The sequence below is a fragment of the Rutidosis leptorrhynchoides genome, chromosome 5 (assembly GCF_046630445.1).
Source record: "Rutidosis leptorrhynchoides isolate AG116_Rl617_1_P2 chromosome 5, CSIRO_AGI_Rlap_v1, whole genome shotgun sequence".
NCBI classification, from domain to species: domain Eukaryota; kingdom Viridiplantae; phylum Streptophyta; class Magnoliopsida; order Asterales; family Asteraceae; genus Rutidosis; species Rutidosis leptorrhynchoides.
The window spans coordinates 450,936,518-450,956,623 of NC_092337.1; the positions used below are offsets into that span (position 1 = coordinate 450,936,518).

General features: G+C 35.2%; 1 protein-coding gene across 1 annotated transcript; it reads right to left on the reverse strand.

Annotated features, from left to right (window-relative positions):
- Positions 1-10,804: 10,804 nt before the first annotated feature.
- LOC139850155 (uncharacterized) lies at positions 10,805-12,828 on the reverse strand. The gene is made up of 8 exons (XM_071839744.1): positions 12,726-12,828; positions 12,614-12,635; positions 12,416-12,472; positions 12,238-12,319; positions 12,051-12,146; positions 11,839-11,963; positions 11,725-11,743; positions 10,805-11,191 (listed from the first exon to the last, which is right to left on the reverse strand). The coding sequence occupies exons 1-8, from the start codon at positions 12,826-12,828 to the stop codon at positions 10,805-10,807; spliced, it is 891 nt and encodes a 296-aa protein (XP_071695845.1).
- Between the last annotated feature and the right edge of the window lie 7,278 nt (positions 12,829-20,106).

The following is a 20,106-nucleotide window of genomic DNA, read 5'->3' on the forward strand; positions in this document are numbered from 1 at the left end:
GAAAATCGCATAGGAGATGGTATTTCATTATATTATCCTACCAGTAATGAGGGAAGTTTTCTAAAGATATTCGAGTGTGGTATTCTCGATTTTGTGATGGAGTTTGTTTTCTTCAAAACATGAAGATAACAATTATGATTCTTTGAGAAGTAAATTTTTAACTTTGGTGGTTATTTTAAGGGAATCAATGAGATTTGAGCGGTACAGCTTTTTCGTTGAGCACTTCACAAACCCACATTCAGAATCATAATCATTGTATGCAGATCATCCATGGTTGAATAAAATGGCTGATTAATGGAGAAAAACTATTGCATAGACAGTTACTTATGACAGAATAGGATAAAGGATTTAAAAGATCGAAAAGAGCATTATCCTGAGTTTAGAAGCAAACGTGATATGTAAATTTTCCTGTCACGAAATTATGAGGGAGTTAGCTTTCAAAATCTGTGTAAGATCGAGATGCTATATTGGAAACAAGGAATTTTAGGTGGCGTTAGAACTAATTGGTTTATTATTTTATGTTACAAGTTTTGAGTGATATGAGAAGGAAGAAATTCTTGTACGTATGATATGGGGTCGGTACGATACACATACGGTGAACAGTCGATGAGGGTTAAAAGTTAAATACTATTTATATTAATTGCTAGTGTTGGTTTTAAATTGATTGGTTTATTAAATTATACGTTAGTGTTGCTTTAAATTAATTGCTAGTTTGATTTTGGTGGTTTTTTATCAAGTTTTAATAAGAGTGATGAATGACATGGGCACTGGGCAGTCAAAGTAACGGTACATCAATGTGAGGAAGTAGCTGATATGTTGATGTACGTGTTTTGTTTTGAAACCGATTAATTCAAGAGAAGCAACAGTGTAATCACATGTGTCATTTTGCTTCTTTATTTTCCATGTATTCTAAAATAATAAATACTCCGTATAATCTACTTACGTCAACCGATCAAATAATATTTGTTTGGGACTGTGCTCCAATGGTTTATACTGCAGTTTATGATTATGCAAGATAGTTACACGCTATATATTTAGTATCTTCCATTTCTTTTTGGCAACGGAGAGTGAAATAACAAACACTGCAGTTAGAGAGAATTATATTCCTCCATCCATTTCTTTCATTTGTCCAATTTTAAGTTAATATGCTTAATAACTAAAAAAGAATTTTATACTTGTTTGATTTACTTCATTACTTGGTAAGTCGTGTAGAAGCTCATTCGTTTGAAATAGGTCCAGCTCGGGTAACTAGTATAAGTTTTCATTTACATTGTACATGACTTTTCATTTAGAGAATTTTAGTTGTAAAAAATTATTGTCATTATCTACTGTTAATAATCACTAATACGCTCATGCAACTCAATACAGATTCCAGACCACAAGATGGCTGCTTTTGTCGGTAGATGGACAGTTCGAGGAATTTAAAAAGAACAAGACACTTGTATATTGACATTAGCTAAATACCAACATGACAATTCCTGAAGGGCAAATTTTAGATATTACAAAAGACGTGGCTAATTTTTTGAAATGTTTTAATTTATAAATTTGAGATTTAGGATATTTTTCTGTCTCCTGTCCAACAATCGAAATTTCCGATTAACCATTCCAAAAACTTTCATAAACCTCAAAATAAGAGCTTAACGAAACTCATTTATCGCAAATTGTATTGAATTCAACTTTCATTAGATCCTAACTGGTAGATTTTATAAATTTGACAAGTCGATTAGGTTTATGGTATCGTTTGACTTGTAACTCGTCAATTGTTTAGCTGCAAAAGGAATCGAGATACTGTTTTATATAAGGCCCTTGTGCAATTTGCCATATTTAGAAGGTAAGAAACAAGATGATGTTTAACAATGCAAAACTAACTACAGTACTTAAAAACAAATCCATTTAGCAGGGGCTTAAAGTGGTGTACCTTCAATATCCAAGTCACCACGCGTAGATCTCTAGCAAGTCCCTGTGTCTTCTCATATCCCACAGCTAGCATTCTTAGGTACTAAAAGGGTGAAACCGCATCGATTTGCAAAAGGAAAACGAAAATTAAACGAAACGGACATTAGTTAGTTTAAACAAGCAAATTGCACCCAGTCATCATCGAACTTACTAGCAAGAGACCACCTTCTACCATTGGAGGTGGATATACTAAAGACGGTTTCACAAGTAGCTTCTCTAGTAATTTAGGAACTAGGTCTTCCATTACTCCCTGTTGCACACATATAAAGTGCGTTATGGAAGTATACTTGTCACTAGGATACCAGTAACAATATACACATTATGCCTGCAAAAGTTAATAATTTGCAGTTTTTTTTTTTGAAAAGCCAACAGATAATTATATTATAACCAATATAAACAATGTACAACCGGAAACATACAGATAGTCTTTTAGGCGACTCGAGGGCTCTGAGAGGAATATAATATACAGGACATGACTAAATTCTATACAACAAAAGGATAAATGAAGAAGATACTTGGTCGATAGAGTTGCACGAAGGAGAAGTATGATGTAGGAAATTACTCACTTACTCAATGATAACCACGTTTAGGAAACAACTTGAAAAGACAAGCCGGGAGAGATGCGATCAAGCAGTGCCGATGAGACGGCTACAAAGCCAATCGATCCCCCCCGCTTAGTTCCTTAGACGCAGAGATCAGAGAGGAGAGAGCAAAAAAAAACCTACACATTAGCTGAAACCCTCTTTTGTTAATGCCTTACGAATGGAAGCTATCGGATTGGTTAGCCAATGCAACCAATCTAAGGATAATTTCTTGCTGCGGGAAGTGATCCACTCATAACTTTTTGATTGTATATCGGAGAGAATTTTTGGTGGACTCACGGGGTTGTTTCCGAAGACGTGATCATTTCGGTTTTTCCATATAAGGTAAAACGATACCCATATTACCGCTTGCCATATGGAAAAATATCCACATAACATCATTTGAAAAAGGAAGCACAATCATAATCGTAGCAGCTTCTTTTCGAACAATGTCTGCAAGCCATTTATTAAGTGTAGTAAGTATACATAAAAGAATGGCCAGTTTTGCCTTCAAAATCACTATAATAAAGATTGGGCAGTACTTAATGTACTAAGACCATTTTTAGTGGTGATGGGCTGATGGGGCGTGATGGAGTGTTTTTGTGGGGTATACTGCTCATTTGGCAAAGGTGATGGCGTGATGGAGTTTGTAGTGATATGTGGTGATGGTTGTGTGATAAAGTTATTTTATTATTTTTAATGATTTAATTAAAATGTAAATGCATATATCTAAATTCTGATTGGTTGATCCTTTCTTCACGCCATTTTTCTGTCATGTGATGCTCCCATCACGCCCACCATTTTTTCATCCCATCACGCCCCATAGTGGCGTGATGGTGGAGATTTTGAGGCTATCACGCTGCTTTGTGAATGGTCTAAAACACACCGAAATAAATAATTATAGATTAATAATATTAAATGACATCACATGTTTAAAATTCAAATTGAGAGCAAAGATCAAAGGAGTAACTTTTTCTAACACAGTAAAAAATATGCTAGCCAAGGTCAACGGAGAAAATTTACCGCATTACATACTGTGAGTGCAATATGTGAAGGCAGATAAAATAGGCAATAAAATAGGATGTTCATACATGTAAGAACAAGGTCAACGGAAGTCAAAATGCATTTTTTTACTTTGCTAAGTAACCACTTTTCTTTATCATTACAGGATGCTTCATACATGTAAGATCAAGGTCAACGGAAGTCATTGACAACCAAGTACTTGATCTGTTCGTTTATTTATAACGAATTGAAGGAACTTACATGTAACTTGTCTCGATTTTCATATCCGATGAGTCTTAAACGAACAATTTAGGGTTGGTGGATGAAATAAGATTGAAAATGGCAGCATAATTGTGGCTGGTTGGTGAACAAAAAGACTGGTTTCTAATCGATTTGATGATGATTGATGTGTTGCTAGTATTATGGAATTAGGGTTAGATAAAGGCTGAGTGATACTTATGGCTTGAAACTAGGATCATTACACAAGTACAGAATCTACTTCATGTTCTTGCATCTAACTTGATAACCCATTAAAATAGCAACCATGATTGGGACGTCTAAATGCCCACAAAGACTCTGAACCAATAACCACCGAGCCTTATCCGCCTTAAGACACAACCCTTTAGAGCATTCGGTCAACATCCTAAATAACTAAATATTTGCCATGCTTCAACCTTTCTAAAGCTACACTTTGTCCAACTACTACTCCCCAATAGGAACGAAAATTTCATAATCATAACGGGCGTGTGGCATTTTTAAACCAGATTATAACAAAACGAATCTTTACTAGTGTTAATCACTACTATTATTACACCACAATTACTTCACTACTATTACTACACTAATGTTACTTACTACACTATTGTTAATCACTAGTGTTATTAAACTACTGTTACTTACTACTATTACTAACTACGATTATCCCACTACTTCACTATTAACACTCACTACTATTATTTCACTACTACTAGTAAATACTACTCGTTCCTATGCATAAGTTGTTGGAAGCTTCAACGAGCCCAACACACCCACTATTGAGGATCTAGACTATACTAGACTCACTACACCAACACTTTGACGTTGGTTAGCCTTTAATTTTATAAATCCTTAGTGCACAATGTACTTAGGCGACAGTGTCGACCATATATCTTTAGGCGGTATAACCGACCATGTATTACTTAGGCGGCAGAGCCGACCATATAATAAGAACAACAAAAGTGCACTAAGAACTTAAACACAAACTAAGGCTTGATCGGGAAACTTAACAAAAAACACTTATATTAAATTACAATTACAATATTACTTACAAGCTTTATCTTCTCTACTTTCGCTAACTCACACTCTTCTTCTCTTCTTCACAACTCACTTCTTATTTCACTCTCACAACTTCACACACCTCACTTACTCACACCTTACACAAATGAACCCACCACCTATATTTATACTACTCCATGGAAGTTTCTAGAAACTAGATATTTCCATGGATATATAAATATCTAGATATTTTTATACATATAAATATCTAGATATTTCTTACACATATAAATATCTAGATTTTTCTATACATTTTAATATCTAGATATTTTTCATATACATATTAATATCTAGATATTTTACCCATATACATTTACTAATTTCGTATTATTCTAAATTTGCATTGTATTTTAACACTCCCCCTCAATGCAAATTTTCTTCCAACGATGTCTTGCAGACCATTCCAAGTGCTTCTCTGAATTTTTCAAACTTTGGTTTACTTAGGCTCTTGGTGAATATATCTGCAACTTGTTCATCTGTCTTTGTTAGCACCATCTTGATCTCCCCTTCAAGGACCTTCTCGCGAACATAGTGATAGTGTACTTCTATATGTTTTGTTCTTGCGTGAAAGACTGGATTTTCTGCTAGACGTATAGCTGATAAGTTATCGCAGAAAAGCTTTACTTGATAATCTGTTGATTGATGAAGATCTTCCATTAGCTGCTTCAACCAAGTAATTTCTTGTGTTGCTGATGCTGCCGATCGATATTCTGCTTCGGTGCTTGATAAGGATATAGTTGGTTATCTCTTGCTCCACCATGATATTACTCCCGATCCAAGACTAAACATGTATCCAGTTGTTGATCGTCGTGTATCATAGTCTCCAGCGTAATCAGCGTCACAATATCCAGTCACGTGACATTCTTTTGTTTTCTTGTACAAAATGCCAAAGTTAATAGTGCCTTTAACATACCTTAAGATGCGTCGTACAACATCAAGGTGAGGCTTCTTCGGATTGCTCATGTATGGACTAACCACTCCAACTGCATAAGATATGTCTGGCCGGCTTAGTGTGAGATAAATAAGACTTCCGACCATCTTTCGATACATGGTAACATCTTGAAGACTTTTTCCTTCATCTGCTCGTAGTTTTGTATTCGGATCCATCGGAGTTGAGATAGGTTTGCAATTAAGCATTCCGTACTTTTGTAAAAGATCTCGCGCATATTTCTGTTGTCCCAGAAATAATCCTTCTCTTTTCTGCTCTATTTCGAGTCCAAGAAAATGTTTGAGTTCTCCAAGCTCCTTCATATGAAATCTGATAGACAGATTCTCTCTTATTCTTTGGATCTCCTCATAGTGATCTCCCGTGATGATTAAGTCATCCACATATACTAGCACTATGGCTAGTTTTCCTTGATCTTGTTTCACAAATAAACTAGAATCTGAAGGAGCAACTGTGAAACCACTTTGTACTAAGAACTCGCCAATCTTCCCGTACCAAGCTCTTGGAGCCTGCTTTAAGCCGTATAGTGCTTTCTTTAATTTGCAGACATGGTCAGGATGGAACTTGTTCTCAAAGCCTCTTGGTTGCTCCATATAAATTTCTTTGTCAAGTTCTCCATGTAAGAAAGCGTTCTTGACATCCATCTGCTACAGCTTCCAAGATTTGCTAGCGGCTAAAGCTAGTAGTGCTCGAATTGTTGAGATCTTCGCCACTGGACTAAATGTTTCTTCATAATCCAGCCCATATTGTTGAGAAAAACCTCTAGCAACAAGTCGAGCTTTATACCTTTCAATGGAGCCATCTGATCGAGTCTTCACCTTGTAAACCCATTTACAAGATATTGGTTTTACATCTTTTGGCTTTGGAACTAAACTCCATGTCTGGTTTTCTTTTAGTGCATTAATTTCTTCTTCCGTCGCTTTCTGCCATTCTTGACTTTGTGCTGCTTCTTCATAAGTGGAAGGCTCAATAGGTATTGATTCATCCACATGAGCAGCATTGGCATACCTCGGATTAGGTTGCCTCGGCCTTGTTGATCTCCGTAATTCTTGCACATGCTCCTCGGCATCCATTTGGCTTGGACGAACCTCTTCGGATGTAGATTGATGTACCTCAGTTTTCCATGGACTCGTTTCCTTAGAGTACGATCCATCTCCTTCTTTAATTGGATCCGATATGTGCTCTTTATGTTCTTCTTTTTCTTCTGGACCTTCTTCTAATCCATGAGATTCTGGAAGCTCTATCTTTTGAGGTGACCACCATGAAGACGCTTCATCAAATACCACATTTCTTGAAGTATGACACTTTCCGGTATTTGGATCACAACATCTCCATCCTTTTCTTGATTCATCATAACCGACAAAAATGCACCGAATTGCCTTCTTCTCAAATTTGCTTCGTAGATGATCTGGCACGAAGACGTAGCATACACATCCAAAAACTTTGAGATGGTTGACGGTTGGTTTGATCTTCCATAATCTTTCATATGGTGAAATATATCCCAACTTTGTTTGTGGGAGTCTGTTAATCACTTACGATGCCGTCCTCATACATTCGGCCCAAAATCTGCCTGGTACATTCTTACCATGAAGCATACTTCGACAAGTTTCGGCAAGGTGACGATTCTTGCGTTCCGCCACTCCATTCTGCTGTGGAGTATTGGGACAAGTTAATTGTCTTCTAATCTTGTGCTTCTCAAGATAGATATTTAACTCAGTCGATAAATATTCTCCTCCATTATCTGTGCGTAAGCACCGGATCTTAGTATTGAGCTCACTTTCTACCTTGTTCTTGAACTCTTTAAACTTCAGAAAAGTCTCCGACTTCTCCTTCATGAAGTAAACCCACACATATCTTGAGAAGTCATCAATGAATGTCACCATATATTTCATACCTCCAAGTGATGTTTGTTTCACTGGGCCGAAGACATCTGAGTGTATGAGCTCTAGTGGTGTCTTGGACTGATGCGCTGACTCCTTGAATGGCAATTGGTGAGCTTTGCCAAATTGACATCCAGCACATATTGTATATGTTCGGATATCAATTTGAGGAAGCCCATTTACTATGCGTTTTACCATCATCTCCTTTAACTTGTTGTAGCCCACATGCCCAAGACGTTCATGCCAAAGATCAGCCGTCTCATTCTTTCGAGTCTTATCCACATAAGCTGTTTCAGCAGATAATACATAGACCAATTCTATTCTTCTTCCATGCATAACTGGATTGCCAACCACCTTTACTCTCTTGAATACGGACACATCTTCTGGTCCAAAGAGCACATAGTTCCCTTCTGCTGTCAATTGTGGTACTGACAGTAAATTCTTCTTTAGGCTAGGGACTAGATACACCTTCTCGAGTTGGAGCTTTTGAGAGTCGCCTTCATTTGGAATTATTGTCTTTCCAATGTGAGAAATAGACAACCTTGAATTGTTGGCTGTCAACACGACTCTCTTTCCTTTATAATCCTCCATTTCTTGCAGCTTTGTCCCATCATTGGTCATATGATTTGAGCATCCAGAATCGATGATCCAATCATCTTTGTAGTTTATTTTTGACTTTAAAGTTGTTGTAAGAGCTTGATCATCTATGTCAGCTTCAACAGAGAGTCCAGCTTCTGCATCCCATGTTTCCTAATTAATGGTTGCTTCGAATGTGACCTCTTTCTTCTCATCTCTTGCGGCGGCCACATTTCCTTCGAAAGTTCGCCTTCTTGGGAATCTACAATCTCGAGCAAAATGACCCTTCTTGCCACAATTGAAGCATTCACCATTCTTTCTCTTATCATTTTCCCCGTATTGTTGACGATGATCTCTTCTTCCTTGTTGAGCTCCCCCTGAAGCGTTGCCTTTTGATTTTGGGTGACCCTTCCACCCATATGTCTTACTTTCTTTCATCACCTCTTGTCTTCGAGATGTTGCTTTCTTCTTATTGGTGAAGAGTGCATCTTCTCCGTCTTTTATGGTTACTTCATTCATCTGCTTGGCTAATGCCTCTTGATTAGCCAATAAATTCTCCAGCTCTATTAATGATGGTTGAGTAGGCCATCCTCTCACAGCGGCTATAAATCCATTATACTCGGATCTTAAGCCATGGATGATAATTCTCTTCATCCTTGCATCACTCACTTTCTCTTCAGGAGCAAGCTGAGATATCTCACGGCAAATAGATTTCACCTTGGTGAAATACTGGGAAATAAACAGACTTCCTTGTGAGATACCCGCGAGCTCATTTTCCAAGAGCTGGAGGCGTGCTTCATTCTTCTTTGAAAATAATTTTTCAAAAGTTTCCCAAGCTGCCTTTGGTGTTTTCTCGTCACGGATGTGCTCCAATAGATCCTCCTCGATTGTAGTCTTCTATATAAATAAAGCCTTCCCGGCCTTGATGTTCCATTTTCTCAAGGCTTCAGCATTTTCTTTCGGTGGAGGCGTTGTGTCACTGCCAGCAACTATTTCCCATAAATCCTGTCCTTGTAGGTAGGATTCTATGCAAGTCCGCCAATAACCATAGTTGTGGTTATTGAGACTCTTGATTCCACTGCTCGTACTTGCAAGATCTGCCATCATGACGTCCAACGTCCAATAAGCTTGGTCCCTGACCGATGAGCTTTCACAGTTCCTAACTGTGCTCCGACAGAATCTTCCTTAGAGCCTTGGTGAAAACAAGCTGATGTAAACGTCCAACGTTTACCGATTTCCTCCACTAGAAATGGTCCCGAACGACCCGCTCTGATACCAATTGTTGGAAGCTTCGACGAGCCCAACACACCCACTATAGAGGACCTAGGTTATACTCACTCACTACACCAACACTTTGACGTTGGTTAGCCTTTAATTTTATAAATCCTTAGTGCACAATGTACTTAGGCGACAGTGTCGACCATATATCTTTAGGCGGTATAACCGACCATGTATTACTTAGGCGGCAGAGCCGACCATATAATAAGAACAACAAAAGTGCACTAAGAACTTAAACACAAACTAAGGCTTGATCGGGAAACTTAACAAAAAACACTTATATTAAATTACAATTACAATATTACTTACAAGCTTTATCTTCTCTACTTTCGCTAACTCACACTCTTCTTCTCTTCTTCACAACTCCCTTCTTATTTCACTCTCACAACTTCACACACCTCACTTACTCACACCTTACACAAATGAACCCACCACCTATATTTATACTACTCCATGGAAGTTTCTAGAAACTAGATATTTCCATGGATATATAAATATCTAGATATTTTTATACATATAAATATCTAGATATTTCTTACACATATAAATATCTAGATTTTTCTATACATTTTAATATCTAGATATTTTTCATATACATATTAATATCTAGATATTTTACCCATATACATTTACTAATTTCGTATTATTCTAAATTTGCATTGTATTTTAACATAAGTACTTGTTGCTAGTATATTTTTTATAACGTTAGCGTGATGAAGTTTGTAATGATATAGTGTGATGGTGGCGTGATGGTGTTATTTTGGGTGTCGTCACGCTGCACTACAAGAGGTCTAAGTATCATTACTGGATTACGGATTGAGTCAACATTAGTTGTTGACTTTCACCATCAAAATCATATATCGGTACTCGAGTCAAGTCCTCACTCAATTTGACATTTTTAATTTTTAATTAAAACTAAACTATTAATCCACGTGAGATATATATTAAAATAAATGTTGTTTACTTTCCTTTCTGTGTACAATGATCTCATGTTGGAAGTTATGCTGTACAGAAAAATAAAAAATTATCTATAAAACTATGTTTGTTGATCTTGTATTAGCCGGTTCTTAAAAAACAAGAAAAAAATAAATAGTAGTATAAACTAACAGAACCTAACTGAATCATGTGAACCAAAACCGGTCACATATATTTTACATATAAAAAAAAAAAAATTAGTTTCGCCACAAAAATCTCAGTAAGTAAATAACATTTGATAACTCGGGAAACCTTTAACAATGCGCTTTGCAGAATAATTACCACACCAAAATGGTTTACCTATATTGACTTGGAGGTGGGTGGCCTTGACCATGAGGTGGAAAAGGTTGAGTAGAATAAGGTGCAGGTGGGTAGCCTTGATGTGGTGGTGGAGGATAGGGTGGGTAGCCTTGATGTGGCGGAGGATAGGCGGCAGGTGGGTAGCCTTGATATGGCGGAGGATAAGCGGCAGGTGGGTAACCTTGATGATGTGGCGGGTAGCCTTGATGTGGTGGTGGTTGGGGTTGCATAGGGTAACCATAATGTGGTGGTTGTTCATATTGCGTATGAGGTGGTGGCAGATATTGTTGATCAATTCTCGTCATTTGTTGGACCGGAGGGACTTCCATTGGAAGCATTCCGAATTTTCCATCTCGTTTGTCCATTTCAACCTTGTGTTGTGTCTGCAAAATAGTTACTAGAAATAACCATTCATGGATCATCGTTCTACCATACTTTGTTGGTTTAACGTAAAGGTAGCAATTTTAGCCCATTAGGTTATAAATGAGTTGATATTGGGCAACTTTAGGAATGTTGGATCACTGATATGTTTAATTTAAATTGGTTAATTGAAAACATTTGATCTTAAAAAATGGGTCATATGGGTCAGCCTGATCAAAAGTTACCCAAAGTGTATTTTAAAGCTTAAAATCTCCTATTTATTCAAAAAGCTTCTATAGAACTGTATTTAATACACAACGGATCGTATGAAAAATGAATAAAAGCTGAAAAATAGTGACTCATTTCAACGCAATTTGACCCGTCATCCAACCCGTTCATTACACTTCCTCTGGTTACTAGAAAGTTCAAGAAGGGGTGATATCACTTAGAAAGCATAATAATTGAACAGAGCTCGAAATTCTTTATTTGAAACCGAATTTGGAATGCTGCAGAAAAAATAATGACGTTTATGAACGGGAGGAATACATTTGCATACCTGCATGCACGCGCAGACCCTACAAAGACACCACAAGATTGGCATAAAGTTGGGACATTTTTCGTTGAGTTTTCATCAGATGTACAATAGTGGAAAAATGAGAAAACAACTTACGAGCAAAACACGAGATCAGCTGAGCAATTCAGCAACTGAGATGCTTCCTTGAGTTCATCGCTTCCAATAATGCAAGCAATTAGAGAACATATACATGCACATTGTTGAAGGCAAACCATGCAACCCTAAGCATATAAGAAGCTGAACAAATTATATTGACAAATTAACGATAATGGTGATAAAAAAAATGACAAGTTTCACAAACATATTACAATGATACAATTGTCACATTTTGTTGTTTGTATGTTAAACTCGTCTTGCAACATAAAACGAGTCGAGGCGACAGAATTCCCAAAACAACAGATGACCTGAGAAATATAAAAACAGAAGGCGAAAATATGTAGTTAAGCATAAGATTACTCTATCAACACTTATAAATATGAAAAATTGAAAACATACCTCTGTGAAAAGACAAAACCTAGGACATTTATGTTCTCGACACTTTCCACTGCAGGGCATGTATCCACCACAACAAGTATACCTAGATCAAAAAACAAATGTTTAATTAATACGATAAGACTAGTTGGGATATGTAGATTAAAGTTTGGTGATGAAATAAAAGTTACGGAGTATTTACCTTGACATGTCACCGTATAGAGCTCGCTTACGCAGCTTGTAAGACGCACATGGTCCACTGTGATAAAGGAAATTTGTATGGATAAATATCAAAAATAATCATCACATATAAATATTTATACATTAACACTACACATAAATATAAACATGTAGATAGAATATTAATGTATGTAAATTAGAATAAAATTAAGGCTCCTACCAGAAAAATGCAAAGCAGCAATCTACAAAAGGATGGATAACACAAAACATGAAAATTAGGATAAAATTTAGAGAATTAAGAAGAAAAATTAGAAAAATGAAATTGAAATTACAAGGTGTATCTGCGGCCATGGTGCTCGAGAGATCTGTATGCCATAAGTTCCGGTAATGTTTCCGGAGCTTCATTTTGTGCACTTTCTCCTTACCGCCTGGCATTATCAATTCCTTATACGGCTGATCAACCGGCGAGTTACAAATCTAACAATACGATAAACTTAATCGAATTGCCGATTTGATTTAATCGACCAGTTAATCGGAATTGAGAAAAGGAATTTTAGTTAGGGTTCTATTTCGGTTTTGTATCTAATTCTGGAAACTGTTAATTAAGAAATTTTGATTGATGAAATAATTGGCGGAAAAATGATCTGAACCTAAATTTAGTACTGTAATTTAAATATTTCAAAAAGTTACCCGCTCTTTTTAGATGTTTAAAATTAGTCCATTTAAAAATGTCATTTGTTATTTTGCTTGTGTTACTCCGTATTACTATATTAAGTTACTGTCATGTTATGTTAAGCATTTTAGCATTTGCTAAAATTTAAAACTGAACTAAAAATTATACTATGTACAATAAAGTTACTGTCATGTTATGTTAAGCATTTTTTCAATTCCTTATAAAACCGATCAACCGACGAGTTGCAAATCTAACAATACGATAAACCTAATCGAATTGTCGATTTGATTTAATCGACCAGTTAATCGGAATTGAGAAAAGAAAATTTAGTCAGGCTTCTAATCTAATTTCAGTTTTGTGATTGATTCTGGAAACTTTTAATCAGAAATTTTGATTAATGAAATGAGAGACAGAAAAATGACTAAATTTAGTAGTGTAATAATTTATAATATTTCAAAAACTTACCCGCTCTTTTTAGATGTCTAAAATTAGTCCATTTAAAAATGTCATTTTGCTATTTTGCTTAGGTTATTAATGTGTACTACGTATTATATAAAGTTACTCTCATGTTATGTTAAGCATTTTAGCATTTCCTATAAGTTACAGAGTAAAAGTTAAAAGTTAAAAATAAACTAAAAATTATACTATGTACAAAACTTCAAGTATTTAGGCCGTCACTAACATTTATCCGCCCGTTTGATAAGGAGAATATTTTCGCAGAAGACCGTGTCAAAGCAAAAATTATTTTTTAGACCAATCCCAACCATGACGACTTCCTCAACACTTCCTCAGCGTTACGTCAACTTTCTCTTTCCTCCTTCCTCACCACTTCCTCTCATAACACTCACATAACACACCATTGACAACCATGACATATTTTCTCAAATTTTATTATATTTTATTATTATTATTATTATTATTATTATTATTATTATTATTATTACTATTATTTATTTTTTATTATTAATATTAATATTGATATTAATATTATTTTTAACTAACAAATAAATGATTGTTTTTGAACATCGCATTTATTAAACAACCAACACACGGTTACATTTTTTTCGAAGAAAAAAAACGACATAAAATACAATACATAAATTAAAAATTACATAAACTTAAACATAAACCAAAAACTAGCAAACTACTCATCATCTTCATCACAATCGTCGTCCCCGTCTTCTTCTTCGTTTTCTTCGTCGTCTTCGTCTTCCTCTTCGTCTTTCTCATCATTGGCGGTGTACCGGAAGGTCCCACTTCTGGTACGTGTCGAATACGAAATCCCGCCGGAAGATTCCAAATGTGTTCGATGAGCTTTTGTCGTAGAAGATGATGAATGGTTGAATCTCGCAATTCTTTATTAGCGCGAATGTGCTCTTGAACCCTTCCCTCACTGGATCTTCTTGAACGACGAGCAGGCTGCATGCCTATAAGTCATACGATGCAACCGCTTCTAACATAATAGTTGGGTATCCATGATCGCCTCTTGTATAATGACCTTTGTATCTATATGGGAAATTTTTCCACGCCCAATGCATGCAATCTAGACTAACCAACATGTCCGGAAAACTGTGTATTTCAGCATGCGCTGCTACAAGACGTTGTACGTCTTGTGGAGTCGGTTTTCTCAAATATTCATTAGTGTACCAATGAAATACACTTTTACAAAAATTATTCAAACAATTGTATGACGTTTGTTGACCCATATGTAAGTACTCAACCAAAGCATCAGGTGCAGTACCGTACGCTAATTGTCGTATTGCGGATGTGCATTTTTGAAAAACATTGAAACCAAGCAACCTGGTAGCATCCCGCCTTTGACGAAAATATAAAAAATAATTCGGAATAGGTTCTTGAGAATAATTAATTATACATTGGCATATGCGTATGAACAGTGGCCGACTCATTCTATAACGTCTGCGAAAATAATCCCTGAGAAAAATGGGATTATCGGAAAAATAATCATTCCATAACCTCATACGGTTCCTTCTCGGTCTCTTAATAAAAATCTTCTAGGCGCTCTTGGGATGGTTTGACATTTTCTTCTTATTCTTCTTGATCTATTATATCAAGTAGATCGAGTGCGACAGTACCGAAATCCGAACTCGCATCATCTATTGCAAATTTTGTGAGACTATCCAATTTTGGAGGCATTGGTGATTGTTGAGTAATATTGAGGGTATATATGTTGGTATGAGATGAGAGTAAAAATGTGATTTATGTTGATATTGGATAGGATATATATAGTGGAGGTATTGAATAAATAAATAAATAAATAAATAAATAAAGTATTCAACGGTTATATAGCCGTTAAATTGCATCAAACACCAAACAAGCTTGTTCTTAAACATGCTACGATATGAAAATTTTGAGGGCGATTAAATCGAGGGCGTGCGAGGCCGGGGAGATTTCCATTGGCGCCCTCGAGTGATGGATTCTTTGACTCCTTCGAGAACGGGCCGATGGAATTGGTCTTAGACGAATAAACTGTTGCCGGCAGACAAAAGACCAGTGGTTCGGTGGTATCTACTCACAATTCGACATGTATCCTTCCCTTACCGCTGGCCCCACTTTATACTGAACCTCCCCCGCCGTGAAATAGGTGGGAAAAGAGCTCTGGTTGTCAGCGGCGGAACTTGAATCGGACTACATAGGGGGAAAAACTAGTGACAAAGAAGTAAACACGAAAATAACCTTATTATGTAGTAAATTTTTGTAGCGTAAATTTTTTTACTAAATTCAGGTGGGGCGGATACTCTATTTGGAATACACTAAGATCCGCCACTGTCAGTGGTACCGCTAGAATGGCTTAACTGGGCTAGCATTACCGACAGTGCAATTCAAATTTTGCAGACACTCATTAAATAAACAATGGTGGTCATTGATTATCATTCGGGAGTTCCAGTAAGTTTAAAAGAGGCGTAACCAAGCCCATATCTTATGTAATACTAATAGAGTCAACAATAGTCAAGTCATTTATTTAATACATGTATTATATATAAAGTCAAGTCAGTTGTACAGGTCTTTAGGAATGCTAGTTAGTTCCTATAATAGAGGGAAGTTAGCTGATATCTTTTAGTATATATGTACATCGTAATTCAATGGAATACACAACAGAAATTACTCACTTCCATGGTATCAGAGCACCGACGGGGACCCCTCTAATGCGGTGCAACAACACCGGTGAGCAATATCCATTCCACTCATCATCACTGCCGTCATCAGCAACTCATTCTGCATTTTCTGCTTTTTCTCGAGACTTATGGCACAAACGCCTCGGACATCCGGGCGCAGATATCAAAAAGTCTCTTAGGAATAAACATTGTATTCATTACAATTCGAGTAATAAACATACCTTTTGTCAATCTTGCATTTTTGGTAAACATATACGTCTTCCATTTTATGCATCTTCTAATAATACCATTGCTCCATTCGATATTATTCATAGCGATTTATGAACCTCTCCTGTCACTAGTAGTGGTAGTCATAAGTACTACTTATAATTTCTTGACAACTTTACCGATTTTCTATGGACTATACCAATAAGCAATAAATCACAAGTTTTCTTAATTTTTTGTAACTTTCACAAAATGATACAAACTCAATTCGGTAAAATTATCAAGACATTCCAATGCGATAACGGCACCGAATATAATAGCCACAATTTTCACTCTTTTTGTTCTCAAAACGGCATAACATTTCGTTTTTCATGTCCTTATACTTCATTACAAAATGGCAAAGCCGAAAATTCGTGCCATTAACAACATCATGCGAACCATTCTAGCTCACTCATGTGTACCTGCAAATTTGTGGCATCATGCACTTGAAACTGCAACCTACCTTCTCAACATCATTCCACATAAAAATTCCAATAACTTGTCACCAACCCAACGTCTATATCATCGAACTCCTTCTTATCATGCACTTCGAACCTTCGGTTGTCTTTGTTATCCACTCCTCTCATCCTCAACTATCAACAAGCTCGAACCTCGTTCCAAACCATGTGTTTTCCTAGGCTCTCCCAAAGATCACCGAGGTTACAAATGTTATGACATGATTACACACAAAATTATAATTTTCCGTCATGTTATTTTTGACGAACAAACTTTTCCTTTCGCCACCTCCCAACCCTCGCACTCCTCTTATCAGTTTCTCTTCAACAATTTACATCCTCTATTCTTCAATAATACCTCTCCCATGCAAAATAATACTCCTGTCACACTGATAATGCTAAAAACAAACATATATTTCATAGCATTATTCCTCAAGAAAGACAAGCTTTTAGTTGCAATTGTTCTATTTACAAGTGATATTCGTTTAAATAATAAAAGGTGAAGACAAAAGACAGATTCGACGAATTGAAGACGTAAACGACCAAAAAGCTCAAAAGTACAAAAGACAATCAAAAAGGTTCCAATTATTGATAAGAAACGTCTCGAAATTACAAGAGTACAAGATTCAAAACGCAAAGTACAAAATATAAAATTGTACGCAAGGACGTTCGAAAATCCGGAACCGGGACCAGAGTCAACTCTTAACGCTCGACGCAACGGACTAAAAATTACAAGTTAACTATGTATATAAATATAATATAATATATAATTAATTATATTAATTATATATATATTATATATATATTATAAACCGTCGGTAAACAAAGAGCCAAACTCCTCTGAGCTGTAAAAGTAACCTCCGCGACTCGCGGAGTTTGAAGGCAAAATTCACCGCGAGTCGCGGAGCCCCAAAAATCGAAATTCCCTATAAAGCCAACCGAATTCTGATCACAATTCATATCTTTTTCTTCTCTTATCATACGTAAAATTTATATATATATATATAATTTATATTTTAATTTTAATTTTAATTCTAATAATAAGGGTATGTTAGCGAATGTTGTAAGGGTGTAAGTCGAAATTCTGTCCGTGTAACGCTACGCTATTTTTAATCATTGTAAGTTATGTTCAACCTTTTTACATTAATGTCTCGTAGCTAAGTTATTATTATGCTTATTTAAAACAAAGTAATCATGATGTTGGGCTAATTACTAAAATTGGGTAATTGGGCTTTGTACCATAATTGGGGTTTGAACAAAAGAACGACACTTGTGGAAATTAGACTATGGGCTATTAATGGGCTTTATATTTGTTTAACTAAATGATAGTTTGTTAATGTTAATATAAAGATTTACAATTGGGCGTCCTTAAAAATTACCATATACACTCGATCGGACACGATGGGCGGGGTATTTATATGTACGAATAATCGTTCATTTAACCGGACACGGGAATGGATTAATAGTCACTAGAATAATTAAAACAGGGGTGAAATTACATTCAAGGGTAATTGGTGTAATTGTTAACAAAGTAGTAAAACCTTGGTTTACACGCAGTTGATAACATGGTGTATTCATTAAACAAAGTATTAAAACCTTGTTACAATTCGAATCCCCAATTAGTTGGAATATTTAACTTCGGGTATAAGAATAATTTGATGAGGACACTCGCACTTTATATTTATGACTGATGGACTGTTATGGACAAAAACCTGACGGACATATTAAATAATCCAGGACAAAGGACAATTAACCCATGGGCATAAAATTAAAATCAACACGTCAAACATCATGATTACGGAAGTTTAAATAAGCATAATTCTTTTATTTCATATTTAATTTCCTTTATTTTATATTTAATTGCACTTCTAATTATCGCATTTTTATTTATTGTTATTTAATCGCACTTTTAATTATCGTACTTTTTAATTATCGCAAGTTTATTTTATCGCACTTTTATTATTCGCAATTTCATTATCGTTATTTACTTTACGCTTTAATTTAAGTCTTGTATTTATTTTATATTTTACATTAGGTTTTAACTGCGACTAAAGTCTTAAAATCGACAAACCGGTCATTAAACGGTAAAAACCCCCCTTTATAATAATAATATTACTTATATATATGTTTGTATTTTTATAAAAGTAAACTAATTTAGCGTTGAGCTTTGTTTAAAGATTTCCCTGTGGAACGAACTGGACTTACTAAAAACTACACTACTGTACGATTAGGTACACTGCCTATAAGTGTTGTAGTAAGGTTTAAGTATATCCATTCTATAAATAAATAAATATCTTGTGTAAAATTGTATCGTATTTAATAGTATTTCCTGCTAAAATTTAATAGTATTTTATACCCCTCTGCTTTAACATCAAGTATTTTTGGCGCCGCTGCCGGGGAACTATCTTAAAAGCCGGAAGCGCAACGCTAATATATAAAAAAAAAAAAAAATTTTAGTTAACTTCTATTAAAATTCGTTTTTGTAAAAATACGTGTTAATTATTCAAAAATATAAAAAGAAAAACAAAAATATAAGTATTTTTTTTTAAAATATTTAAGTTTTATAAGTTTCTTTATTCTTATTTTAATTTATAAAAATATAAGTTTTATTAAATATCTTTTATATATAGAAAAAAACAGAAAACAGAAAATAAAAAAAAAATAAATAAAGAAAAAAACGCGTCGAATTTAAAGCTGTCATCTGAATTCTGGAACCCCGCGACTCGCGGGGTTTGAAGCATTAATTACCGCGACTCGCGGAGCTTCTCTGACAGACGACAGAAGCCCTAATTCAGCATTAATTACGGGTATTAATTAATTATTATTATTATTTAACCCTAATTATTATTATTATTATTATTAGTTTTATTTTAAGATTTACTTTTTATTTAATTTGTTTTATTTAGTATTAATTAGTTTAATTAAATTATAAAATTAGTAGTTTTATTAAATAAATAATATAAAAATAATATTTTTATAAAAATTGTACTTTTTACAACTTTTTGTATATTTTTATATTTTATCCCTTTTTAATCGTTGTAGCATAATATTTGTATTTTTCTCTCATATTTAATTTTAAACTTAGTTTTTGCCATAGTCATTTTTACTCCTAGATTTTGAGGCTTTGCCGTAGAATTCCTTAAGTGCTTTTTCTTTAGACTAAGATTTTGGTGCTTTAGAATTTTGCGACGCCATTTTAAGTTTTAGT

Excerpts from the sequence above, each read along its gene's own strand:
- LOC139850155 (XM_071839744.1), bottom strand. The coding sequence starts at position 12,828 with ATGCCAGGCGGTAAGGAGAAAGTGCACAAAATGAAGCTCCGGAAACAT. Across the intron at positions 12,147-12,237 it reads GGTTTTGTCTTTTCACAGAG|GTCATCTGTTGTTTTGGGAA; the intron begins GTATGTTTTCAA and ends TATATTTCTCAG. Across the intron at positions 11,964-12,050 it reads AATGTGACAATTGTATCATT|GGTTGCATGGTTTGCCTTCA; the intron begins GTAATATGTTTG and ends TTATATGCTTAG.